The 27,802-nt window shown below is 46.6% G+C and overlaps 1 protein-coding gene across 1 annotated transcript in view; it reads left to right on the forward strand.

Annotated features, from left to right (window-relative positions):
* The window catches only part of gpc3 (glypican 3), an 82,525-nt gene that overhangs the window by 7,874 nt on the left and 46,849 nt on the right, over positions 1-27,802 (forward strand). Inside the window, exon 2 of the mRNA XM_035408236.1 lies at positions 2,700-2,861. Within this exon, the coding sequence (XP_035264127.1) occupies positions 2,700-2,861 (162 nt within the window). The remainder of the gene's footprint in view (positions 1-2,699; positions 2,862-27,802) is intronic.

A 27,802-nucleotide genomic window follows, 5' to 3' on the forward strand; every position in this document is an offset into this window, starting at 1 on the left:
CATTCGCGCAGCCGCCATTGTTTGATCTGATAGCTGTTTGCAGACAGATTAAATAAGCCCTCATTGCCGCCGCTCAATGCATTCCTCAGCTTACACTGTGCTTTTAGTGCCAGCTCTCTTCTCTTTTTCTTTTTTTTCACTTCTTATCCTGCTGCATTTTGCTCTTGTAATGTTTTGGTTAGTTTCAGAAGTCCTTCGCAATGTGTGAAACCCAGCACCAAGACAGGAATAAAAAAATTTTAAAAACTGTTTGATGACCGCTTTCAGCTCATGATGTACTTATGAGAGCAATTTCCATCAGTGTCAAAATTTGTTAGTGTTTGTGTCAGTCTCTGTGTGGTAGTGTATGTGTCAGTCTCTGTGTGTTAGTGTGTGTCTCAGTCTCTATGTGTTAGTTTATGTGTCAGTCTCTGTGTGTTAGTGTGTGTGTCAGACTCTGTGTTAGTGCATGTGTCAGTCTCTATGTGTGTTAGTGTGTGTGTCAGTCTCTGTGTGTTAGTGCATGTGTCAGTCTCTGTGTGGTAGTGCATGTGTCAGTCTCTATGTGTGTTAGTGTGTGTGTCAGTCTCTGTGTGTTAGTGCATGTGTCAGTCTCTGTGTGGTAGTGCATGTCTCTCTGAATCCCATGCTCACATCTCTGGGAAGGCTTGTGAGCATGTGTTCCCTGTGTGATTCAGTCTCCAGGCTTTGCACAGGGTGCCTGTCTGTGTGGCTCTGCATTTCCTGTGTTGTCGTTTCCTCTGTCTGTCTGTATTTTGTGACTCAGTTGCCAGCATTTCCTCTTTCCCTCACCTACTTCTCCTCCTGTCCTGTCTCATGTCTGTTTACGCAGTCAATCAGCCGTGTGTCACTTTCAGCCGCATTCACCAGGGACTCATTTACCCAGAGTCCCCCGGGGTATCTTTCCTTACATGTTAATCTTGGTGGTTTTTCAGATTTTATTTTCTCCTGTGGTTTCTACGGTAACATCAGGGAAGATTTTTCCCGCCATTGTGTATTCTCACGTGAATACACTCGACAAGATGAATAAGCAGTGGGTTGACACCTTGGGGTTATTGAGAAAGAGCAGGCTGAATAAAGATCACACAGGCAGACACAGATGCTTGCAAGGGAAGTGAGTGTCCTGTAGTTATGTTACAGGAACACTGTGAAATGCAGAGGACTAATATAAAAAACAGAATATGTAATTTTTAATTTATTGGAATATTGCCATGTCAGGATGAAGGCCAGGCATTTCCTGTGCTCAGGCCTTTTTCTGTTATTATTTTTAGCCATATGCATTGTGATACCCTCTTTAGTTTTCAACATTAGTTGTGGAGATGTGAGGAGCTGGAGTTCATGGAAGTTTTGTTTACTCATGTTTGCTTTCGGAACGATGTGATGCCTGAGGTCGGTCAGTTCAGTTCACATCTACCCACTACTAAACACAGAGAAGCTCAGCAGTAGATATTTAATACAGGTACAGCAAATCATCTCCTTTCGAACCACCCATAAATAAGCCTTTGCATAAAATAATTTAGGGCAAAATGATTTAAATCAGGTTATTATTTCAAAATTAAACATAATTTGTAGGAAATTCTACTTCAACTTTATTCCTCACAAGTAGTGAAAGCTGGTTTTAAAACAAAGACACAGACCCTGAGAATTAACTAGTTTTGTGGTGCAGCATCCAAGAAAGTCAGCTTACACTTCAGGCATAAATGCAAAACAGGGGCCAGTTAACACCAATAATTTAAACATCCTTGGAGCTCAATGAAAAAAAATCACATTTTTCTTATTTCATTCACTGACAGAGAAACTTTTCAAATACAAAATAGTCTTTGAAGGATGAATGTTTTCATCTGGATTGTCTCTTCAGTTTGTCCTCAATGGCTCAATGTTTTCATACACAAAAGAAGTCTGTGAAATCAATTATTTGCTCTTGATAAATGGCCTTCAGAAGTCTCAGTCTGGCTTGTGTACATCTGGTTGTCTCCTGCCATTTCAATCACTTTGTTAATCTGAGGCAAGCACAATGTTCCAATTAATCCCTGCGCAATGTATTCATGTATTCACCTTTTCATTCACCCATTTTTCAGTCTTTTCAACCTTTTCAACATTCAACCTGAGGAAGAGATTTGGGGAAATTAATACCTCACACAGTTCTTTCTCTTTGTCTGTTGGAATATTTACCGTGAGATTTCAGACATAATCCCTGGAGGGGAGGGAGGCACAGGAGGGAAGTATGTTGACAAAATGGTGCTACGCTCACTGAATACATTTTTAAAAAATCACACCCTAATTTTTCCGTTGTAGGTTGACTGTCATATCTGGTATCATTGTGAGGAAGAAAGGCATTTGACTCGCAGTAATTTAACTGAACATTCAGTGTGCAGTCTCCGGCATGGGAAATCTCTCCTCTCTGGAGGGAAACTGATAGATTCTTGTTGCGTTACATGAAGCGTGTTTGCATTGGCTCGCAGCTCCGAGGAAAACCAGTGAATTGACTGCTCATGTAACTGCAGACATCATTAGGTAAACAAGATCTCTTGGGCTTGGAAGTGGGGGAGTGGGGTGGTGGTGGGGTGGGGGTGGGGGTGGGTGGGGGGGGTATGGTGGATTGAATGGAGAACTTAGCAGAAATATACAAGTTGGAGAAACATTTATGAAGCTACCTCTGACTGACCCTTCACCCCTCTCTGCCGCCCTCTGCTGGCCAGGTGCTGACCTGCAGGTATGCCAAGCCAAGGGCCTGACGTGCTGCTCACGGAGAATGGAGGAGAGGTACCTGGTTGCAGCCCGACAAGACATGGAGTCCAGTTTGCAGGCTTCCAGCGCCCAGCTAAAGCTCCTGATCATACAGAACGCTGCCATCTTCCAAGGTAAACCAGGCCCAGTGTCCATTCAGCCTTCCATTATCTATACCCGCTTATTCCTGGTCAGGGTCTCGGTAGTTGCTGTTTCATTTCTGAGTAATTCTTCAGATTATCACCTAGCGTTCAGAACTTTTGCACATGTCCAAATATGGAAACAGGAAAACGATTTTAAAATATGCATGAAATACTGTGCACTCATTAAGGTGTCAGCATATAACTTATATTCTTTTACATACAATCCATAATACAGCTGGATATTTTACTGAAGAAATTCAGATTGATCAAGGATACAACTGCAATACCCCACTTGACAATCAAACTTATAACCTAGGAGTTCCAAGCCCAGTTCTCTAACCATTTTGCACATTGGGCAAAGGCTACAGTGACTGTGCCTTGCCTAAGAGTGAAACCTGTAACCCCCATTCCTGAACCATAATACTACAGTGCTGCTAAACACTATCAACAGCATCAACTATATCTGGTGACTCTCTTGGGGGTGGCAGTTCATCAGAATGTGAAAAATCATCTTTGTAAGGTAAGCATGTAAGGGGATTACCTGTGTGTAGGTGGCTGGTGGGCTGATAATTTGAAACCATGTATGGGGGAGTGCAGAGATCAATAAATATGTCATTCTGACTTGTCAGTTATAAGATGTGTATGAGGCAGAATGAAGCAACTTGCTTGTCTTCCTTGTGTTACACTAATAACATTAGAGTTGGCCGCTGTGGTTAGACAAAAGGCTTGTTAGAAGTGGATCGATGTTAATTGCTTTTGGAGTCTGGAAGAACTCCTCTAAAAAAGCCCAGGGAATCACTGCAGCAACATCCTGGCCTTCTCTAGTCTATTTTTTCTCCCTCCCTCTCTCTCTCTTTCTCTCTCTCTCTCACTCTCTCTCTGGAACTGAGTGCACACCTTTTCTCTCTCCAGCGCTTCCCTTCTTCCTCTTCTTTTGTTCTTTTGAACTTCATCTGCCAGAGATCAAAGGGCTCCCTTCAACCATCCCCCTTCTGTCTCTCTCTCTCCGAGCCCCCCCCCTTTTTCTCTTTCATATTTGAGCCTCTTCTCTCACACTCAGACTTCAGACTGTAACAGAGGTCTCTTTCCCCTTTGTCACCTCCATTCTGACCAGTGTTATTAGGGAATCATAAAAAGTGTCTCTCTGCTGTAAAAGCCTAAATGTAATTTTACTAAGCGTTGTTTCAACTGAAAACATTTAATAAGGGAATCATAGCTCAATTTAATAGAGTAAAACAGGAGTTTAGTGTCATTGTTACAGACCAGTGAATACTTGAACAGATTAAGTGAGGGTTAAGTATGATTGAATGACAGGCCTTTTGAAGAGTGAGAGGGAAGTGCAGTAACAAGGTTTGGAGGCTACGTGTTGATTGGGTCTGCAATCAACTGAATCAATTGAAAATACGAATTTACCTTCATTTGTGTGTAGTCCCTATCAAATAAACATTAAATAAATAAAATCAATAAATAGTTCAGCGATCTGATATACTCAAAATGTGAATTCCTTGTAATTTCCCCAGAAGACTATGACAGTTCTGGAGTCTAAACCCAAGTCAGTATTTCAGGACATGAATACATTTTTGCTAGTCCAGTGAGGGTTGAGGTATGGAATTGCAGAGGTAGAAAATCTTGATTCTCCATTTTGAGAGAAATCAAATTCTCCATAGTTACATCAATGCAGCTTGAAGTAGCATATTATATTTTCTGTTTAGAAGAAGATGGAGTGCGGGGTACGCTTCTGACTGCACAGATGCTGTTAAATAAAACCGTATACCCCCCCTGAGTGGTCAGAGATACAAACTAACAGAGCAAAGAGTGGATACAGTGACCAACAAACAGAGCAGGGAGGCTCGATATTAGTAAACCAAAGAAGAGGCCAAGAGAATGAGGCACAGAGGAAGATGAAACCTGACAGAGAAGAGTCGCCATGCGATGAGCAACAAGGTCACGAAAAGAACAAATCAGAGAACTAGCGGAAAAGCAATTTGAGATTTTACGCCGCGTTTAAATAATCAGCCGTTACACGTGTACCCTGGAAGTATCGCACTCAGCGCGAGCCTTTTGTCGGGGAAATCCGCTAAATTGCACACACGACCTGAATCGATTCATTTTTACGGATAAGCGTCTATCCGGCTGAAGCACTCGTTGTCAGGGCAGTGAACCATTCCCTCGAAGTATTTATAAAAATAGCCGGAGGCCACAATAGCGTCCTGCCATCGCGTTGCAGTTCACTGCCCTCGGTGGAAATTCCAGCCACCAAACTCTGGAATCTAGCTGGAACCAGGTTCTGTTTCAGTTTCTGTTTCAGCTTCAGCTTTTGGTGATGAGCTGTTGTCTGTACCAAGCTGGCCCACCAGCTGGACATGGTCTTGCCAATATGGTGGTTATCTCAGCCATCTTGTTGGCAGTTTGACCATCTCCAAACCAGCTTCAAACCAGGCTGGAAGAGCTTCAAACCAGTCTGGAGCCAAGCTGCAGTTCCTACCAGGGTGCCACTTCCTGTAAAGGACGTGGTTTGATTGTTCTGAATTCCTGCAACCTGACCCAGTTTCAAAAGACAAGAAATCAATAAATAGACAAATAAATATGTATATAATTATCATTTGCAAAGTGTCCTACCACAGTAACTTTTTATTTATCAATACGGCCATAAAGGTTAAAGGTTGTAAATGTTAAATATTGACTTTTGCTGATGCCTTTTTACTATTGTGGGGCATACTACTGCTGTGATATTGGACTTACTGGATGATTTATTGACTCTACAAAAAACTAAACACAAAAAACTCCAGCTACTGTACGAAATACTAGAGAAAAGCCTCAGGCTACTGCTGATTTTACTCATTTGGTGAGATTTCTTTTGGGTCCTGTTTGTCCATCCGCTTTATGATGCTACTGTAGCATTAGTAGCGCTAAATCGATAATCTAAGTAAACTATAAACGTAAATGGATGAGATTGAATTCAGTATTGCATTACCCCTGGGGGTTTCATTGGGCAAGATACTCAAGACAGTGTAGACTCTTGCAAGAACATTGTGATACACATATCCTTTCTAATAATTTAGCCCAGTCTTTATGCAATAGAGACAAACTTAACTGTATAATATTAGCTGTAGAATTATGGGGTTAGCTGTAAAATGGACTATCTAGCTAACTTTCCAAGTCAATCATGCTACTAAGGCAATCCGTACAGTATATCTCTGTCTTTTATATTATTTAGCTGATTTCTGTAATCCTGTTAGACCTCTAATGCTAGTTTTCTGTAGCTATGTACACTGCAAGTTGTTTGACTGACTAGCTAGAGCTGGCACATCATTATTCATGAAAGCTAAATCAGTGAAGAAATGCAATAGTGAATGTCAATTATAGCTGTCTGTCGTGACATTTTGAAAAATATGTATGCATTGCTTTACAAGAATGTAAGAATATGACAAGAACAGCTCATCAACAGTTCAATCCCCCCAGGGTCGCTACCTCTGCTACAAGACCTTGAAACCTATTTCACACGCTGTGTGCATATGTGTGTGCGTTTGTCTGCGTGTGTGTGTGTCTGTGTGTGTGCATGTGTGTCTGTGTGTGTGCTTGTGTGTGTGTGCTGTTTTAAGCACATTCAGATGTTTCTGCAGCAGTATCATTTCAGCTGTAGATAGTGCTTTATATTGCACTTTTGTTCTTTCCACTCATTCATTGCCTCTACTCTTCCATTTTCTAATTATTTTGCCACTCACTAAAGCATTTAAATAATTGATTGTATACTCATCAGCTGGCTTGTCGCGTATTTGGAGTACGTGCCGGGGCAAGTTTAAAATGAGGGGAGACAAGAGGTGAACCGAGTTGTCCTGAGGTTCCCCTCTGCTAGTTGAGGCGAGCATGTCAAATTTGGCAGTCAGAGGAGGGGAGAGAACAGGTCATCTCAACCCATCCTGTGGTTTGAATGGACTCTCAACCTGCTGCATTGTCAGTGTCAAGAGCAACCAGGGCCCCCCCTCTGCAGCCCTGATTCTGTCCTCTCCTGGTAATGTTAATGGAGAATGACCAAAAACAGAATTAACCCCACTAATGGTCCAGACCCCAACCAAGTTGAAACTACGGTAGGGGTAGAAAATTCTGTTTTTGAGGGCTGGTTGGGTTGTTTGGAGGCCTATCTTCTCACCAATTACCCTGGATCAGTTCTCTATTTAGCTATACACACCAATTTCAGTTCATTTGTAGATTAGTGCATGGTACGGGCTTTCATCCATGGATACAAGGGCGGCCTTCAGCTGTCATTCATGAGCTTTTCAAAAGAAATGTAGCTGAACTTTGATTGCGGCTAATTAGATAATTAATAGCAGTTTTTACAGGGACCTCCCACCGTACCTTTTCCTTTTTATAGATGTACGGATAGATAAATGCTTTTTAACACATGGGGAAAATTATGCATTTTCTTGATAATATCAGTCAGTCCTTCAGTCAAAGCCTGACATCAAAAAGCTAATAAGGCGTAATACCTGGTTCCACTGTGTGTCCATCAAAGTAACGGACAGCTTTAATTGTTTAATTTGAGTTTGGGGGATAATGAGACCAGAAGTGATACTCTGGGAGGGGAGGAGGTCGACTGTGAGTTTAAATTATACCCCAACACAGCGGGACAAAGAAGAGTGACAGGTAGGAAGAATGAATAAGTTCTTGCTTTACACCTGCCACTCAAAAATAAATTAACATTTATACTGTTGCCAAAGCCGATAATTAAAAAAAAGAGGAGGCAATGTGATCTCCATCACAACAGCCCCCGCCAACCCCCACACCCCAGACCGTTCGCCCCGTTGGAGTTTGCAGTTATTAATATCTGCATGAGGAGGCTGACAGCAGAAATGAATAGTGGGGCATTTGGGTACAGCAACAATCTTTTATTCGCGACTAGATTGTCAAGGGGTGGAAAAACAATAGGCACAAATGAGCTCAGTTCCCGTGTAGTGTCCCTGCAGGAGAATGTACTGCGGCCCCCAAGGGGGTTGCAAGTTACATGCCTTCCCTGTCAGAGGAGGTAGAGGAGGCCCCCCCGTGGGGATTTGGAATGTGGCTTGCAGCTTCCACACGCTGCACTACCTTTCCGCAGCTTAACATGAAACTGGGACTTTAAAAAGAAAAAGGGGAGCCATAGTGGCTCTCCCGGTGGAGCTGTGCAGGTACTTTAAAGTGTCTGTGACTCATCAGTATGGGAGCAGGTTGGCACGGTGGGGGCGGGGGGAGGGGGAGGGGGGGGGGGGGGGGGGGCACCAAGCTTGGCATTTTGAGATAAACAGACCTGCAAAAATAAACATGGATTGGGGAAAGGTGTTGCCGTGGGAGAAATTGGGTGGATATCATCAGCCGTGTCTTTTGTGTTCTGTTTTTGAGATAAGAAATGGCACGGGACGTCCTCTCTTCCTTTGAATAGCAATCCCCGGAATGCCAGAGATGGCACGGCAGAGATTGGCACTGCTGGAGATCCTGGACGGGTCCCCCTTTAAAGTCAGCATGGCGCCCAACAGCCAGCCCCCGTTGAGGGCGGCGTGGAAGGGGAGCGGCGTGGAAGGGGAGCGCCGCTCTGTTCCGATCGGATCGGATAACGGCTCCAGACTTAAAGGAACCGTGTGATTTAAACATGCAGGAGGCGCCGTTACCTGCAGGACTGAAGGCGAAGCTGCTGATGTCAAAATGCGAAGGTGGACACTGCGGACGTTCAGCGCACCAAGTTTACGGTAAATCTGCGGGCCAAAAATTGTTAGCTCAGTGGGTGGGAGCACGGTTGGGGAAACCAACCCCTCCCCCCCCCCCCCCCCCCCGCCCATGGCTGATGAGTCTGAACAGTTCCCAGTTTGACTGCTCATTAGCATCTCAGCAGCAGCTGCTTCATCTTCTTCGTCTGCTCTTGCGAGGGATTTCAGTGAAAGTCTCCTGGCCCTTTTCCAACAGAGGAACGTTTTCCAGATGCTCAGGAACTTTTTCTGGATACTCAGGAACTTTTTCTGGAACTCACAAACTTGGTTTTGCCACCTCCTGGAAACTGGCCCGATTTTGGCTCCTGAGGCATGGTTCCTATCCCCTTTTCTACCTGCTGGAGAGATAGTGCTTTTCAATGGTCCACAAACTGTTGGGGTGGTGCTTGTAGTACCAGCTTGTGGTCGCTGATCAGTCAAATGCAATATTCGTGAGAAAAACATTTAACGGCTGCTGGAGAGCAAGCAAATAAGCAAGTCTTCAAACAAAGGAAATTGGAAGTGGCAGAACTAAATCAGACAAAGTCATGGACCAAGGATGGAGTGCAATATCAAATCTATCAGTATTTGTCTACTTACTTTTGTGCAGCCGACTACCACTTTAAGTCTTCCATCATTCTAATCGACAACAAGTTGACGCCAACAAGTTTCAGTGATGTTATGTTGGAACCCTTTGCCTTCAGAAGTGACTAACATTCAAACAAGCAACTACCCAAACACAGCTTAGCTGCCATGCAGATTTGCCATTTCTTTATCACTGTGACAGCTCAATATGGGTCTAAAAGGATGTGTAGTTGTCAATAAGCCACTACTGAGAGAAGGAAATAAACAAAAGAAAAGAGAATTTGCACCAGCACACCAAAACTGGACACCTGTGTAGTAAGGTTTTGTGAACCGGTGAGTGTAAATTTGAGATTTTCAAAAGTAAGAGAAGGCAGTATGTATGCCGCCGACGGAATGAAAGATGTCTACAACCATGAATCAAGCATGGTGGAGGATCAGTGCAAGTCTGGGTGCAACTTCTGGAGTTGGTCATTTGGCTTTGATTGAAGGCATCATGAATGCTGATAAATACAAATCTTAACATATGCAGTGCCCTCTGGGCAACGTTTGATTGGGAGAAAATTCATTCTACAGCAAGTTAATGACCCCAAGCACACTGCTAAGAAGATCAAGCTGCTGGTGTTCTCAAAACAATGGACTGGCAACCCCAGAGTCCAGACCCCAGCATCATTGAATGTATTCGGGATTACTTGGATCAAGAGAAGCAGAAAATGCAACCAACTTCTAAGACTGAACTTTGGAGGTATTTACAAGAAGAATATCCCAGCAGATTTATTGGAAAAACTCAAAGCAAGTCTCCCGAAAAGAATGGAAGCTGTAATAACAGCAAAGGCAAACAATTGTACATAGCTGTGGAGGTTTTTATGTAATTTTGTGTTAAATATATGTTTGTTGCTGTATTTTCTGACTCTAAAGAATAAATAACTTGCACTTAATGGCTGTTTTCATTGGAAAGTAAATAAAAGAAAGGCTCTTGCACAGTACTGTATACATTTGTGGCTGAACTGCGAGTACTGACAGTTGTGTCATTGGTGGTTATCTTCCATCTTGCTTGCCCCCCCCCCCCCATAATATTTGCTCCATCCTAAATGTGTCTGGGGTCCAGCTCTGGAAATGTCTTTATTTCCCCCAACACACACGCTCCTTTAATAATCCCATGATGCATTTTCTCTGGGGTAATATTGTTTCCTGCTGAAATTTCCTGATCGGCCAATGACAGCCGAGCGTTGGTACGCCAGCCCGCTGCGAGACTGCCTAAGCTCCTTACTCGTAGCCTGGGGAGAATCTGATAGCTTAATGACCATGGAAAACAGGAGATGCTGTTCCCCAGCATGCCCCTCCCTTGCTTTGTTTCCCCCCGATAAGCTGAGATAAACTGGCTGTAGCCGTGTCTCTCCGCCATCTTGGTAATTAGTTTTGAACGGAATCACCATGCTCTCGTAATCCTTTCTTATTTGGTCGGTTGTAGTGAGGTCACGGGGCCCCGCTCTGTTGCACCGGCGTGTGCAAACGAGGAACGAAAATTTATATGAGATGGGACATAAAATCATTTGGAGCGCTCTTTCTGTGTCTCTGGTATGTACTGTGATGAGAGAGAGAGCTGGAGGGGCCACAGAGCGGTTATAAATCAAGGGAAGGTTATTAAAGCGCCAGCATGTTTCTGACGGCCGTTTGTATGCGCGCCAACCGCCTGTCGTCTTTATGGGAAGATGCTAATGCGGGCTGCGGTGAAGGCTAGCGCGCGAGGCGGGAGAAGGGCTTTCCATTTCAATCCAGGTGCAGGCCGTTGGACTGGCCAGTGTATTTAAATGCAAATTTATGTCCAGGCATTTAGCAGAAGCACTTAAACAGGCTACATTTTTATTTATTTATTTTTTATTTTTTTACATACAGTCCCTTTATTCAGATTTACTGATGCAGTTCTGGTTAAGTAACTCGCTCACGGGCTACACGCCCAGCTGCCTGGCCATTATGCTACTCTGCCTCTCTGCTCTGGAGCGGTGCTGTAAAACTGCATCTCAGCTGTCTGAAAGGTCTAATGGGCAGAGTTGCACTAGGTGCAGCTCTGAGTGTTCTCGTCTGAGTGTATGTGCAGTGGTTGGCATTCATGTCTGTTCTGAGCGTACGTCTGCCCTGCTGTCCAGCTCATGCATTGTCACACTCCCATATGAACTGCATTATGTCAGTTAGTTGCATAATTGATGCACGTGTGCTTCTGTTGAGTGGTATACACATGCAGCAGAAGGTGGATGGTGTCGTAGGTGGATGGGCACATAATTGGCCAACTCTATTTTGGAACACCGAGATAACCACCGCGCCCCCCCCCCCCCCCCCCCCCCCCCATCTCATGGTTATGACATCAGCTGGTAAATAGATGAGTCTCAGGATGGAACAAATGAGTTTTATGCTGGTGCGTCATGCTTGGGTATGCTGTGTTGTTGCTTCATCTCTGTTTGCATGCTTATTTGTGCTTCAATGCTTATGCCTCTCATCTACTAAAAACTCCTGGGGGGCATTTTTTTTACCATATTCTGACTAAATTCTGGAACCCTGCTATGGTCTTGTTCACAGGAACCCCCTCCCCCCTCCCGCCCCATATCTCATATACCTCAAATCTGTGTTTTTCCTGTGCCCCTTCATTAGAACTGTGCCCTCTGTCCATGGCTCTGCATTTCAAACAGGCTGCCTCTCATTTCCTAAAAAAAAAAAAACCCCTTCCAAAAATCATGACCTTGTGAAATTACACATTATACAACACTGTCAGGGTGCTGTTCTAAAATTACTCCACCTTGCTTTTACAGAAAAAAAGTCAATATTCCTGGTAGAGCATCAAAAGCACTAAGTGCACTGCTCTATGCTGGAAGACATGCCCCTCCTTTCTTAACTAGAACAGCGTGTTCTCAAGCTGTTTCTTTTTTGCTGTACATGTTTGTTGTTGTTGTGCTTCTTACTGTTGTTCAGTAGTGGTATTTTGGTCTTTTGATTTGACCAAATTTCCACCAAAATTCCGCTGCTGCGTCTCTTCTGATAATTTGTTCAGTCGGTCCGCGCTACATGGGGTGTATTTGCTTATCTTTCTAAACCACACATTTGAAAATCTTCAATGGCAGCATTATTACCCCACAAAGAAATTAGTCCTTTTTTTTTTACAAGAAGGAATTGGAAACTGGCCATCAAAAGGCGTTATTGCAGTTGAGTTCCATTTGCATTAAAGCCATTTTGGAAATATTCTGAACAACGGAGTACAACAGGGCTGGTTCGGTCCTGTATCGGTTTACCATAGATACTTGCGCAGTTGTGCAGAGTTTAGCTGTCGCTCATAGCTTTATCAAAGACGTCATATCAAATGATGTCATTCATATTTTGTTGAGGAAATACTTAAGAGCGGAAGTTGGCATGAAATACTGAAACGGTTTTGGGCCTTGGTGCGCACCAGACTGGTCTGCCTGGGGGGGGGAAGCTCACCGGTGTCGTTCTGTTGTCTCTCAAGTCTCATTGAACCGTTCCTCGCGGATGACGTCCCTCAGCGCCGTAGTCAGGGTTATGGATTGTCATGGAAGAGCCTATTATTATTTCCTCTGACCTGCCATTATTTCAGGCTTGTAGATACTGTATCACAGTGATATATTTAGCCTCATCCTCAACCTCAGGGCATCGTAGTTCATTTGAGACAAAGTCAATGCCATGTACATTCCTCTTTGTCCTCTTCACTACCATTCTACTTCTTCTTGGGTATTCGTGTGTCATATTTGATCTATAAAACACATAGGTTTGTGCTCACCGCTGCAAAAAAACAAAGTTTTTATTTTTTATTTTGCATTCCCTCCACATTCTTTAATGGATGGGACTGACCATTATTTATAATTAGATTTCTTAGCTTCTTTGTGTGCTTTGGTGCATTACGTGTGAGTAGGTGGAATTTTTTAGATTGACCAATTTCCTCAGACAGGTAGTCTCGCATCCTTACGCCAGCGAAGACAGTGATGTTCCGTGGCCTTTCGGCTCTGTGTGTTCCTCAGAGCTGTTTTGTCATGTCATCAGTCATTATGTTCATTATGTGGCCTTCCCAGTGTGGGAATGACGAAATGGGGAGATGGGTATTGAAACACAGGGCGCAGGACATAAAATGATAAACACAAAACATAAAAGCAAAATAATAAATAATGCAACTCTCCATTAGTGACTTCATGGTCTTTATTTAATAACTCAAAAAAGCACGGGGAATCACTGCTGTAACATCCTGGCCATCTCTGTTCTTGTCTCCCCCCCCTCCCCCCACCTCTGTTTCTCTCTTTTTCTCTCTTTGTGTTTTGTTCTTCTACTGGTAATTTAATAACTTCCCATTACTGGTGACACCTCACCTGTGTCCACACAGCGGACGGTTCTGGAGGAGTAAGCGGTTATTGTTGAGGATAATATTTCTCTATCGCTCTGGAAAGAATATAGTTTTTTTTATTATTATTCTTCTTTGCCTCATAACTGAAAAATTGTACCAGTGCCATTACACATTATGGCAGCGAAATGAGATGTGTGTTCCACCCGGACGATAAAAATGGCGCGGTTTAAATGTGTATTTAATCGGAAGGAAAAGACGTTTTCAATGTACAAAAATGCTAACTTACTCACACTGTGCCTAAAGTGCTTCTTCTGTAATTCATGCAACCTTCGATCACAGTGCGAAGTTTCGTAAAGACATATCAGACACACATGCCAGAAATAAGCAAAACATCAGACGATATAATAACTCCTACAGATACGATGGGCTTCCGGCAGGTTTGCTGCTTGGCCCTCAAGAACAAGAAGAAGACATTTCAAAGTACATTTCAGTATGTTTCCAAAGTGCTTCCGACGTGCAAAACGGGTTTTCAGGAGGCTCATAAAGAAGGCTGACGGAGTGTAGCGCGCGGCTCTGCCACACACACTCACACACGCACGGACTCCAGAAAGAGGTCCGGGCCAAACCTCGGAGGTGTCCCTGCTGCCCGAGCGATGCTGACGCCGCGACGGGCAGAGCCGCGATTGAGTGTCTGAGCCGGCGCACGGGTGAATGAGTGACCGCGTGAGGCACTGCGAGGGAATTCCGTAATTTCATTAAACTTTCATCACCGTTCAGCGCTGGCTATCGCCTCTGCTTGACACCCACACCTCCCTGGCAGGGAGAGGGCAAGCGTCCTTCCTCGGGGGCAGTTACCGATCGTTCTGTGAATCTTTCATCACTCGTCCTCCGCTGCACTGTGGATGTCAATGTTGCCAACTCATGCCACCCGCCCCCCCCCCCCCCCCATAGCGGTATATGTATATTTTAAGCATGGCTTAGTATTATCGAGCAGTTTATGCAACAAAGGCAGAGACGTCAGAAGTCAAAACAGTACGTCAGAGACCCAGATGGGTGGAAAGAACTTAAGTTTGTTTCTTTTCTTTTTTTTTTTTTTCACCAACACAAAAACCCAGATGCGGAGGACAGCACCTGTAAAACCAGCGCTCATGCCAACTTTAGTGAGGAATAATGCATGGATATTTTTGGTTTCAAATATCTGCATTCTTATGTTTTATGAAAATTGTTATGACCCCCATGGAGTTCAGACATGTGAGCATGTTTACTATGGAAGGCAACATCACCCCCTGCAGTTTCATGCTAATAGTATGATTAGTCCCCTTGGCTGGAGATATTGGTATTGAACTCAGTGGCTTAATTGTTTCTCTTGTTCTATGGCTGGCAAAAGGCCCGTTGTAGAAACGCACAGCAGACCCACGCCTCGTTACACCTACGAGAAGGATCTGACATTTTCTTCTCATTAAATGGCGAATTCGGAATCAGCTCCTGCCAACTGTACGCGGATCGCCTATTTGAGGATGTCCTTACTCACCCCATGCCGTCGTGGCCTTGTTTAAAAACAGCACTGGCGACAGCCACCTGCCACGCCAGTGAAATAACTGTTGTATGTCAATGTCAGACATGTACTGCCAGGCCAATGAAAAAAAAAAAAAAAAACACTCCACAGCCTTGATGGCCGCATGCGTCCAGTCATCATACATATTGAAAAGCTATTGTCAGGTTCAGGGTTAAGTGCAGGGTTGGTCCTTGGTTCGAATCCTGCTCGGGGAGAGTGTGCGTGGAGTTTACCTCCGGGTGTTCCTCCGGGTACTCCGGTTTCCTCCCACAGTCCAAAGACATGCAGGTCAGGTCAGTTGGAGATTCTGATTCGCCCCTAGGTGTGAGTGTGTGTGTTGCCCTGTGATGGACTGGCCGGTGCATGCTGGGATAGGCTCCAGCACCCCCCGTGAGCCTGACCAGGAAAATAAGCAGGTTGGGTAATGGGATGGATGGATGGATGGATGGAAATAAGTGCAGTTAAAAGCATGTATTCTGTCTGCTACCTTGGTCTGGAACGGTGAAATGGTGTAAAATGGGTTGGAGGGTTACTGCTGCTGCATTAAAATGAGAGAGGAGGAGCACGCTGCCAACTGATATGAGGTGCTGTTTAGCTGGTGTGAAAATGTATGTCATTTATTGAGCTGTCTGTATTTGTAAGGTCAGAGCAGTTCCCATTTCGTGTAATATTCAATGGACAGTGAGATTTTTACAGTCAGTTCTGCTAGCAGTTTGGTTAAAGCCGTTTTCATCACAGCCTACAGCCTGTAACAAATGATTTTGTTCTTGTGATAAGTGATATTGTGAGATTTTTATTTTTTTACATAGGACAAATGTTTGAATACAGGCCAATATTTCAGAATAGTCATCGGTACTGTACAATGCCAGTTTAGGCTTGGTTTGAATTTTTCCTAAATGCGTGTATTAACTGCATGTGTTTCAGTGGTGAATGTACATTTTCAAGCCCCTTATGTATTTGAATAGTGAGGAATGGCTGAACAGAGGCCGGTGAATGACTAAGGCGGTGCTCTCTGTCTGACTGCACACTTTAGCAGCACAAACAGACCTCCTCCAGAAAAATGACCTTGTGAATAATTGAGGGGGTGCGTAGACAGGGACTGTAGCTTAGTAGGTCGGCGAGTCAGGGGTACCCCCGGGGAGCTGAGTGTCCCTGGTGCATGCTGGGAATTGAGTGGGCGGGGCCTGCCATCCTGTGAGAGTGTAATTTTTAGTGTCTGCAAGAACGGCAAAATTTTGTCAGAGAACAAAGAGAATGTCTTGTGTTGTGTCTGTGTGTAGAGTCTGCGTGGATGACGCCCTAATGTCTGGCTGGATCTGAAGATGTAAGCTGCAACAAAAGTGTTTCAGAACCAATCATACAGGGTATGACATCATACCCCCCAGGGAGATTTCATTTAAATGTACCTTGTTAACTGGATTGAACAACATTGTTTTCCCTGTTCTGCTGCTGACCAATATGAAATTAAGTGTTTGGGTAGAGAGAGGAGAGAGCCCCCCTCCCCATTCCCCCCCCCCCCCCCCCGTCTCCCGATGGACGCCCATCAATGGCCCCCGGACTTCTCCAGCGGAGACAGGGGCTAAGTGGTGTGATGGAGGAGAGCGCCGGTTTGAGCTCCATTACTCCCGCTTGCTCGCTCGCTCACTTTACAGCGCTCAGCCGGGGGTCCGATCCGCGCCAGGAGCCGGGCCTGACGCGCTCCCGCAGATCCTGCGGCCTGGCAAATGGCCACTTTTTTTTTGTCGTTCCGGTGGGGATGAAACAGCCGGGGGCGGGGCGGGGGCGGTGGGGGGGGGGGGGTGGGAAATGCAGTTTGCTGTTGAATTGAAAAGCTGAAAGTCCGCTTTACAAGAACCATAAACACCAGGGGTATGGAAGGCTGCCAGCTCTTCGCCCGGCTGCGTTCCTCTTCCTAAAGACGCCATAAAAATCATCAGCATCATTTTTCAATTTAATTCTAATATTCGGCAGGGAGCGAAGACTGAGAGTTTAAAGTGATATTATTAGCATTGATCTCCCTGGGGTTAAGCACCAATTCCTTATCTATTCACCGTAGATATGATGGGATTGGGCGAGAGGAGGACAGAGAGAGAAAGAGAGAGGAGAGGAAGAAGGAGAAGGAGAAGGTTATGCTTGGCTCTTTGTTTGTCTCCTTCTCTCTTTGCGCCTCATAGCATGCTGCCCAACTCCAGCCAGAGTTCCCGCAGGACGTTTGATGGAGAGATGGGATAGTTTCTGGATGGGGGGGGGGGGGGACTCGGCCCTCACCCCTGTGACCCGTTCCGCCGCGCGGCTCTCCATGGAGGTCTGGGCGTGTCAGAACCGCTGCCCCGCGGTGGTCGTCAGGGGGAACGGGCGCCATTAATATTTGAGTGGCTGTTGCCACACAGTCGCTGTTTACTGATAAGGACACTCTCAGGGGGATCCCCCCCCCCAGAACATCCCACAGCAGGGTGCTGTCAATCACTCCCTCACTCTCTTCCTCCTTCCTTTTCTCACTCACTCCCTCCCTGGCTTCTTTTCGGTGTTGGATAACTGACCTTCTGCCTTCCGTTCACTGACCAGTGCATCGTCTCCTGTGGTGCCACTGATATTCCGCGAGTCTTTTCAGACATCACCAGCGCGTAAAAGGGTTGAAGTGATTCCACATAGGTGATTTAGCCAAGTCTGTGCTGCATCTTGTGTAAAACACTGGGGTGGCTGAGGTACGGTCCTCCCTCTGCGTTTGGCATAGGGAAACAGCACCTTGATATGCACTTTTGTGCATCACTGTGGATGAAAGCGTCTGCTAAATAAATGTAATGCAATGGAAACAGCAGGCCAGTGACTCTCAGAGGTCTTTGTGTCCTGTGTCAGTTGTGCCGTGAGCAAGATAATGCTTATAACGGGTCCTGACTGCACATTTAACCTCTTGATTGTGGCTTTCAGGAGATAACCCCATGCAGTCATGGACATTAAAATAAGGGGATTTAAATGAGGGGATTTAACCCAGGTTGGCCGTTCTAGAGGTGGTATCCAGGCTCCTCCTGAACCTACTCACCGAACCGCACTGGTCCCCTCCAATCACGTCGTTGCTCCCATTCTCTCTTCTCTGATTGGCTGACCATTTCACCGGGGGGGCGGGGGGCCATGATGCTTTTGGCCCGGTTCATCCGTGTGTCAGGGAGTCAGGACGAGTTCAGGGGTTCATGCAGTTTTAATCACGAGGGTTCGCTTTTAATACCCTCCGCCATGCTACTCTCCCTGTGATGACACACCTCTCGCCAGCCCTCTGAGAGCTTCGGCTGTGTGCTTCTACTGCCAGGGAGATTTGTTGACTCTCTTTTAGGCTGAAAGAAATAATTTAACATTTGAACCTCAATCTGGCGTTATGAGGTGGCAGGCCACAAAAGATGTTGTGGTTAAAAACGGCTGCCAACTATGTTGTGACTAGACCTGGGCCAAGTAAATAATTGAACAATTTTCGCTCTTTAGACCAGAATAAAATTCCTGCCAGTTACTGAGAATTTTAAAAGAATCTACTTTTTCACCAGTATTCAGAGAAAACTTCTTATTCTATATGAGTGTGCCTTTTAGTTAACACATGTCAATTAAAATTTTTTAAATTTGTTTTCTGATTTTTCCAGGATAAAGACATAACCGTATCTGAGATACGTACTTAAGCCAGGCATGGCTGTGGCAGTTCACCGCTCCCTGTGGGATGTCCGTCCTCTTGCACAGTGAACGACTTGCTTCAGAGGTGTGAATAAACCATTTTCCAGTGAGCAGGCTGCTCCGACCCCCGCTGCATCACTTCCTGCGTCTGGTGGAGCGCACGTGCCTGTCCACCGTGCTTGAATCAGTCTCTGCTCATTAAATGCCTTAATTGGAGCCAGTGGAGAGGGATGGGTGGACAGGTCAAAGGGGGGGATGGGTGGGGAACAGGGCGAATAGGGGATGGGTGGGGAAGAGGGCGAATAGGGGATGGGGGGGCAGGGCGAATGGGGGATGGGGGATGTGACATGGGCAGGCACTGACGTGTGCACAATGCCATGTTCACACACCACCACATTCACACACTACCACACTCACACACTACCACATTCACACACTACCACACTCACACACCACCACACTCACACACTACCACACTCACACACCACCACATTCACACACCACCACATTCACACACCACCACATTCACACACCACCACACTCACACACCACCACATTCACACACTACCACACTCACACACTACCACACTACCACATTCACACACTACCACACTCACACACCACCACATTCACACACCACCATACTCACACACCACCACATTCACACACCACCACACTCACACACTACCACACTCACACACTACCACATTCACACACCACCACACTCACACACCACCACACTCACACACCAACACATTCACACACCACCACATTCACACACTACCACACTCACACACGACCACATTCACAAACCACCACACTCACACACCACCACACTCACACACCACCACATTCACACACTACCACACTCACACACCACCACATTCACACACCACCACATTCACACACCACCACATTCACACACCACCACATTCACACACTACCACATTCGCTCACTGAAGGTCTTTTTTGAGTATGAGACTGTGACCCACTGTTTTCCCCTGGGCCCTCATCATCTTACCTTCCGCATTTTATTTTTCTGTCCCTTTATTTCTTTCTTTCTCTCTCTTTCTCACTGTCTCTCTCTCTTGCCATTAGCCGACACCATCTAATTGCAGGGAAACACAATTTCAGTGATGAAACATTCAGCTGTAAAACCCCTCTTCCTCAATATTTCAAAGTGTGAAAATGAAAGAACAGGTCACAGCAAACAGTGCTGCACTGTAAGGCAGGGAGCCGTTCGCCTCCTGCAGGTGTGCTCCCGTGAAGGGGACGTATTCTCATTTAGCCTGAGAGCGAGAGGGAAGAGGAGGGAGGGGGAGGGAGGAGGAGGGAGGAGGAGGAGGAATCACACACATTTTCAGAGGAAATGGTTTGTTTTGAATGAAAGTATGGAAGTGAGAAAGCAGAGCAAACTGGAATGAAACAGTGTGAGAGGAAGAGAGTTTTTTAATGGACACAATATATATCTCTCTTTCATCTCATGTTTGTTCCAGAGAGTACCCAGATGTCCATGTTTTGAAGGTGCTCAGTATTTCAGCGCTCAGAGGCTCAATATGCATGCGTAGAATAAAAAAATAAATCAAACCGCAGTGAAGCGGAGATGGAAAAAGAATCAGAAGCATCACTGGCAGTGCAGGACCAGAGGGGCATGTCAGTCTCCGGGATTCTGTCCTGGCATGGGCTCCGGGTTACCTCTCCAGAGCCTCAGCTGCTTCTGCACAGTGCTCCCTCTCTCCCTCTCTCCATCCCTCCCTCCATCTCTCACTTCCTCTCTCTCTCCCTCCCTCCATCTCTCCCTCCTTCCCTCCCTCCCTCCATCCTTTCCTCCCTCCCTCCCTTCCTCACTCACTCTCTCCCTCTCTCCCTCCCTCCCTCCCTCCATCTCTCCCTTCCTCCCTCTGTCCCTAACTCCCTCCTCGCCTGCCTTGCTTGGCCAGTCTGGGCTCTGACACTCTTTCCTTATTTAAGCTGAGATGTTAGGGTCCTGCCTCACTGGTCAGTGCATTCGTCGAAGGTCCCATGGCACATATCACAAAGAGTACCGAGCCCCCGTCTGCCCCCCTCCCCCCCTCCCCCTTCCTCACCTAATGATTCCCACAGCTGAATTGGTTTAATAATCCCCTTTCCTCCCCACCTCATCTGATGCGTATTGAGCACTATGGTGCAAAATGGCCGCCGTGCAGCTCCCAGGTGGGTGTTGCACACTGGCGGTGGGTGAGTCTCCCCCTTGCACTGTGCAGCGCTCTGAGATAATAGGACAGATAGGAGCTGAATAAATGCAATACATTATTATACATCATAATAGCGGTAATAATAGTTATTATTATTCAGCGTTCCTGTGGCTTTGATCTTCTTTGTCGTGGCTGTGTGAAAGACAGGGACTGGCGCTTTTTTTTTTTTTTTTTTTGCCTTTTGGCTCTGGTGGGTTACAGATTTAAAAAGCGATGGCTGGTGTTTTTGCATTTCAGCCCATCTGGCGCTGTCGGTTTGTCTCTGCGCGCCTCCCTGCGCGGCGTTTGTGTGGCCTGTCATGGCTCCGTCAGGCTGCAGCTCCGCGCTTCTCTCAGCAAATTCTGCCCTGTGTGTTTGGCTGCGCGCTGTCTGTCCATGGACACGCATGTGGAACCTGTGTGTCTGTGTGTGTGTGTGTGAGCGAGATTGTGTAAGAGTGTGTATGAGTGCGTATGAGTGTGTGTATGAGTGATGGTGTAAGTGTGTGTATGAGTGCATATGAGTGTGTGTGTGTATGAGTGATGGTGTAAGTGTGTGTATGAGTAATTGTGTAAGTGTGTGTGTGTGTGTGAGTGATTGAGTAAGTGTGCGTATGAGTGCATATGAATGTGTGTGTGAGTGATTGTGTGAGAGTGTGTATGAGTGTGTATGAGTGTGTGTATATGAGTGATGGTGTAAGTGTGTGCACAACCCTAAGTTGGTGATGTATGCTGTGCCTTGTTAGGGCTGGAGCTCTAATTAACCTGCGTCAGACAGACCCGCTCGAGCAGATGTCTGGATCAGGGAGAGCTGACGGGCTGGATCAAAGCCAAGGAAAATAATTAGCCAGCCCTACTTCTCCCGTCCCCGTATCAAAGCCCCACTGTGTCTCCTCATAAACAGACCAGTGTGAGAGAGGAGAGGAACAGGCGCGAGCGAGGCTTCTGTCGCTAAACGCGGGCGGTAAACACGACGACTGTGTAAAAGTTGTGCGACTTGTGTTTCCCTTCAACCGGGAAGCAGCCGTTTCTCCGATGCCTTCCGTGCGGAAATGGCGTCTGTGTGCCTTTTAGTGCGCCTGCCACTATTGTGGAACGGCGGGCTTGACACAGTCATCAAACGAGCAGCATTTCCACTGGAGCGTGATATTTAACCTGTCTGTTATAACCCTGCTGGATGTGAGAGAAAATACATTTTTTGGGAAAGAACTGAATCAAAATTGCTTGTGTAGTTTCAAAGCTTTTTTTTTTTTTTTTTTAAATGTGGTGTGTTGCAACCTCTTAAAAATCCATCTTTATTCTGTGTGGAATCACTCGTCTCTTTCTTTAACTGAAATATCAGGCCCCTTTTGGCTAAGAGGGTCTGTGTTCATGGTACAAGGTAAATGGAGAGGGGTCTCCAGAGCTCCTGAGAGGAACCTCCAAAGCATGTCATCCCCACAGTGGCTGCTTTCACCTCATAGGTCTGTCTTCACAAAGTGACAGGAAAATGTTCCTGTTACTGACCCGGTTACCAAAAAGCACAGCACGCAGGTAAAGGGTTAAAGAGCAGCCTCACAATCTCCCGTGCACCACCTGTCCCCCCCGCCCTCCCGTGCAGGTCAACCTGACCTTGACAGTCCCTGAACCCCACTGAAATGCGCTGCCGCCTGTGTGATGACAGGGGCGGAGAATGAATCACACAGGAGCGGGATTGTACAGGTGGTGTACAGGTGGTGCGCAGGTGGAGGTGGGAAAAGTGACAGCGCCCCCGCCGGGACGTTAACCCTCGCCGCCCCGGCGCGGCCGCGGGCCCCCGTCACCCGCCCCGCGCGTCAGAGCGCCGCAGGACCCCTCTGGCAGCCGCGCGAGGTACTGAGGTCAATCGCTGGAGTGCGCTCTCGTTACATGTCATTGCCTCCGTGTATTTATCCATTTGTTGTACAAGAGGCCCGTTTATCCCCAGTGCGCGTCTCCGGGGACTTGTTAGCTGTCGCGGGTGACTTGGCACAGCGGGACTGAGAGTGCAGTGAGAGGCGGGCTGGGAGGCTTCTGCAGCAGGGGCTGGTAGGCTGGAGTGCTTTCCGTGGCTGTGTTTCTGGAAGAGGGCATTTCAGCACCACGGACAGAGAAAGTGACCGCGCAAGCAGCAGCTGAATCACTTTGAACACACACTAACATGCTGTATACATATACAAACATGCACTCACACTCTCTCTGTCTCTCACACACACTCTCTCTCTCTCTCACACACACACACATTCACGCACTCAGACACACACACACACGCACACACACACACACACGAGCCCACACACACACCCTCAATTTTGCAGTTTAGCCCAGAACTCTCATCTCTGTTTCTGTCTCCTTTCATTCGCCATTGTGTTAGCTGCGCCATGCTTTCTCTTCCTCTCCTCCGAGTCTCCCAAATTATACCTTCAAACTTCTCATTTCTTTTCTTCCATCTCCCCTGTGTCTCTCTTTCATGCTTTATCAGTGGGATGGCACGCTTTGCTCTTTCTCTCTTTTCATCTTCTTTCCCTTCTTCCTCTTCCTGAGCTTTTAATGTTTGAGGCATATTCATCCTGACACGAACAGTTGCCTGGAATGATAAATATTTAATCGTCTCTCTCTCTCTCTAACTCTCCCTCCCTCTCTCTCTCTCTCTTGCTCTTTCTTTTCATGGGGCGAATGTGCAATGAAGGCGTTAAAGTGAGGTTCCTCCTTCCCTTTAAACTTCATTTGAGTTTGTCAGGCACCTCACCGCCTCTCTCTGCAACCGCTCACTTTCTGGGGAACAGGTGTTGGGGACGTGGAGACCGGAATCAGGGTGGGCGGGCGTGGTGTGTTCACACGCTGATGTACTGTAGGTAACTGCCACATCAATCTTCCCCTCATCAGTTGCTGTGTCTCAGAAAGGTTGGTAACAGCTCTGAATGATCACAGAGTGATCTGAGACTAGGATCACTGTCACAGCGGATGCTCACTTTCTCTGGTGCAGAATACCTTTTTATCTGTGTTGGATATTTAAGGTTCATTTGCATCACAAGCTTTGCTTTCTGTAGTTTTTTTCTTCAAGTGTTGTCGCTGTAGAGATTGTGAGCATGTTTTTAAATCATTCTTTAGATGAGACTTATTTCAACACCAGCTCTATGAAATGGTGGTGATGACTGTCTGAGGGCTCAAAAAGAGCTTGGTTCTCTCTCTCTCTCTCTCTCTCTCTCTCTCTCAACCAGTGCTAGCTCTGTCCTGTAGTACTGTGTGTGGTGATGGAGAAAGAATTCCCTGGCGTAGATGGGTCATATTGTGTTGGTTCATGGCCTGCGCTTTCTGTCTGTTTATCTGGGTGAGCCTCACCCGCTCAGTGACACATGGTCACCCTCAGCAGCACCCTGTTCTGTTAGCCTCCCTGAATCAGTGATACATGGTTGCCCATGGCAACCCTGGCTGTGCATATGATCACTGTCAGAGATTTGGAGGGCATATGGCAAATTTGGCATCTGTATTGGCACGCAGAAGACTTGCACATATTCAGAAAACAGAAGCTAACCTTCAGGCTCCTGTCCATATAACATGGTGCTTTTCTGTCCTCCCTGACATAGGAGGTCTCCAGGGTACTTGTCAGCAGAAAAGCGCATATTCAATTAAAACTGTGAGGTGCTGGCCGTTACCAAAGGACAGACTTTTATAGTGAAAGGACAAGCTGACCTTGCTCTTCTTTGTGGAAACCTCTATTCCAGACACAACTTAAAAATGCCAATGAGCAAGAAATTGTACAATTTTAAGAATTTACTTCTCCCTTTTCTGTATGCAGTAATGTTTTTTTTTATTTTTTATATAATTTTGAATAAATAATGCTTTAAAGTAATTACAGGGAATATGTCAGCCTGGGTGTTTAAAAAATTCAGAATATCAAAAATGTCGTGCGTGTGCATATTCTGATGTTTTCAGTGCTCTGCTCAAAGACCAAAATAGTCAAAAGTCATAATATATGAACTCTTGAAATTAAATGTTGAAAAAGCCCTTAACATAACCAAGATTAACCCAATTATGGGTTATGGAAATGAAGACGGGTTTTTATGCATAAGTAAGGCGGAACTTCTCAAAAATGTATTAAGAGCATGTGTGACCTTGGCTTCTGGCCTTTTTTTAAACCAGTTTGAGCAAGAACATTCATATCCATGCTGAATTGGCGTCGGTAATCCCTGGCAGGAATCTCCAACTTTTCAGAAGCTGTTCTGCTAAACTTTGTGGCCTTAAAATCTGTATTGTGTTTAAAAAATGGCATTTTACTTGTATATTTGACGCCTACAGTGTACAATTTCCAACATGTAGTCTATTGCAACAGAGCTTGCTCAGGGGCAAATTTTCATCATGCCATTTTTTTAAAGGGTTAATTCCAAAGAATAACGCTATAGACCTACAAATGCATTGAGATGGTACTAAATACAAACGTATGAATACAGTTTGTGTTGTGAGGTTCAGGGCACCAGTGAGCTCAATGCTGGTGATGGTGTTTAATCAAAGGATCATGGGTGAATGTGCTGGATGCCAAGCCTCCCGTGTCAGAGCCACGGCAGGACAGATCCCGGACAGGGATGGAGGAACGACCTGGAAAACAATGCGCCCCTGTTAGCTTTGTTGGACGAGTAAAAAAACACTCCTCACTTTCCTCTCTTCTCTCTCTGATCCCTCTTTCTCCATCTCTACCCTTTTCCTATTCCAGGTCATTCTATTTAGGTCATGGGGGGGATTTCAGATGGGAGAAGTTCTCTCTCTCTCCCACTCTCTCCTTTCTCATTTGAAACTTATTTTCTGTCTTTTTACCCCACGTCTGTGGTTTCCTGTTTCTCATGCCCAATCGTCTCTCCGCTCCAAGCCCGCTGCGGCCGCCTCACTTCTCCTGTAATGTGGGGGTTCAGAAGTTTTCACCTTTTGAGTCTGAACCGTGAATAAATGAATGTAAATACAGGGGTTTATATCGAGCAGCTTGTTGTGCGACACCAGCCTGTACGTGTGACGGTGGAGCCTAAGGCTCTTTAAGGGCTGACAGGTAGTGTTTCACTGTGAGCAGGGCAGCGGAGGGACAGCAGATCAATTCTCACTATTTTGCAGTCTTACCCAGCGTAGCTCTGCACTATGGAGCGCTATGTGGCAGTGTGGCACGCCTGTGCATGCGCAGCTTGAGAAGGTCTGTCGCAGTTTCGAACCGCGGCCCTCACCGGCTGCACTGCACAGCAAAGGGCTTCCATTAGCCCGGCCAGCTAAAGATCAAAGGTCCCCCAGCCAAGAAACCTAATCACGGTCTTAATGAGGCTCCAGGGGTTGACGTCATCCTCTGTCTCAGACGTGCTCCCGTGCTCACTAATGTCTCTGAACCCTGCAGGCACATGCACTCTCTGCAGTGCACCCAAGCCTCCGTATAGGCTGTGAAACACTGTGCTGATACGCACTCAGCGGGTAGGGAAAGGTCCATGTGAGATGGGGGTGGGGGGATATAGGGGGGTGGGGGGATATAGGGGGGTGGGGGGCGGGGGCGGGTTGGATTAGCAAGCACATTTCATTTTCGTTTGCTCTGCCCTGCATCTTATTTTTGGAAAGTATCATTTTTATCGGGATGGCTGCACATACAGCGAACACAAACAAACACACACACAGCTGTCCTTCCTGTTACCTGTTACCTGCAGTGTCTCACCTGGATCGTCCCAGAAGCCAAACTCACACACCTGTGGTCTCCGTTAGCTGCGGCATCCCCTGCCTTTCTGTACCGGTACTGCATTCACACCTGCTCCAGAATCCCAGAATCCTTCAGTGTCCTCTGCTCTCTCGCTGTAATGGATTAATTAAGCTGCTCTCTCCCCCGTGGACCTGTGGAGTTTAGAGGGTTTTTTTTTTTTTTTTGCTGGTGGGCATTGAGACGGCAGGACTGGCCCATTCATCACCAGGGCCTGGGGACCGGGGAGTGGAGAGTGGGGAGAGCGGGGATTGGGGGGGGGGGGGGAGCTGGAGGGGGAGGCTGCCAGCCGATGATGGATTGCATTTGTATAGCGCCTTTCATTTCACGGTCCCAAAGCACTTTTCCGGTGGGGTGGGTTGGGGTGGGGGTGGGGGGGGGGAGGGGTTGGGACTCACCTTAACAACCGTGTAGCACCCGCATGGGGGAGATGCGCGGCGGCCATTTTGGCGCAGGAGCGCTCGTCGTACCGCAGGTGCGGCGGCGAAGCGGGGAAATAAACTGATGATTAGGTGGCGGGGCTGAGAGGAGCGGGGGACTGAGGGACCTGGTGAGTAAGAGGAAAGGGGGTGAGAAAGGGCAGCTCCCACCTGAGCACGTGCCTTGATTAAAGGAAGCAGGACCTTCGCATTGTGTGGCTGACAGAAATCCGGAGTGTAAAATGATTTGTCGAGCCGTGCCAAGGGAGGTAATGTTCGGCTGGGGGCGGTGCGGGGGTGGGGGGTGCTGGTGGTTGGGAGGTTTGGGGGGGGGGGTTATGGGAGGGCAGAGGAGAGAGATAGCTGTGCTCAGACCATTGGGGGACAAGTCCTTGCTGTAGATTAATTACCCTGCTGAGCGCTGTGTTTCCTATTGTTCCTGGCAAACAGCACATTTATTTTAATTTCACTAGTGGGTGTTTTTACATTTATTTTAGATAGATGGATTGCGGCATCAGAAAGTGTGTGAGGGTGAGAGCAGGGGGGAGAGAGGGAGGAGGGGGGGAGGAAAGCGGGGGAGAGAGAAATTAAACGAGGGAGCTGAAGAAAGTGTGCCATGCCTGTTTTAAGGGGGAAAGAGTTCCAGAACCACAAAGCCCACTCCAGCAAATTATACAGCCCCAGAGGCCACCTCAGCTTGTCCCAGAACCCTAAAGCCCCCCCCCCCCTCCACAACT

Source organism: Anguilla anguilla, chromosome 3 (genome assembly GCF_013347855.1).
Source record: "Anguilla anguilla isolate fAngAng1 chromosome 3, fAngAng1.pri, whole genome shotgun sequence".
In the NCBI taxonomy this organism is placed as follows: Eukaryota; Metazoa; Chordata; class Actinopteri; order Anguilliformes; family Anguillidae; genus Anguilla; species Anguilla anguilla.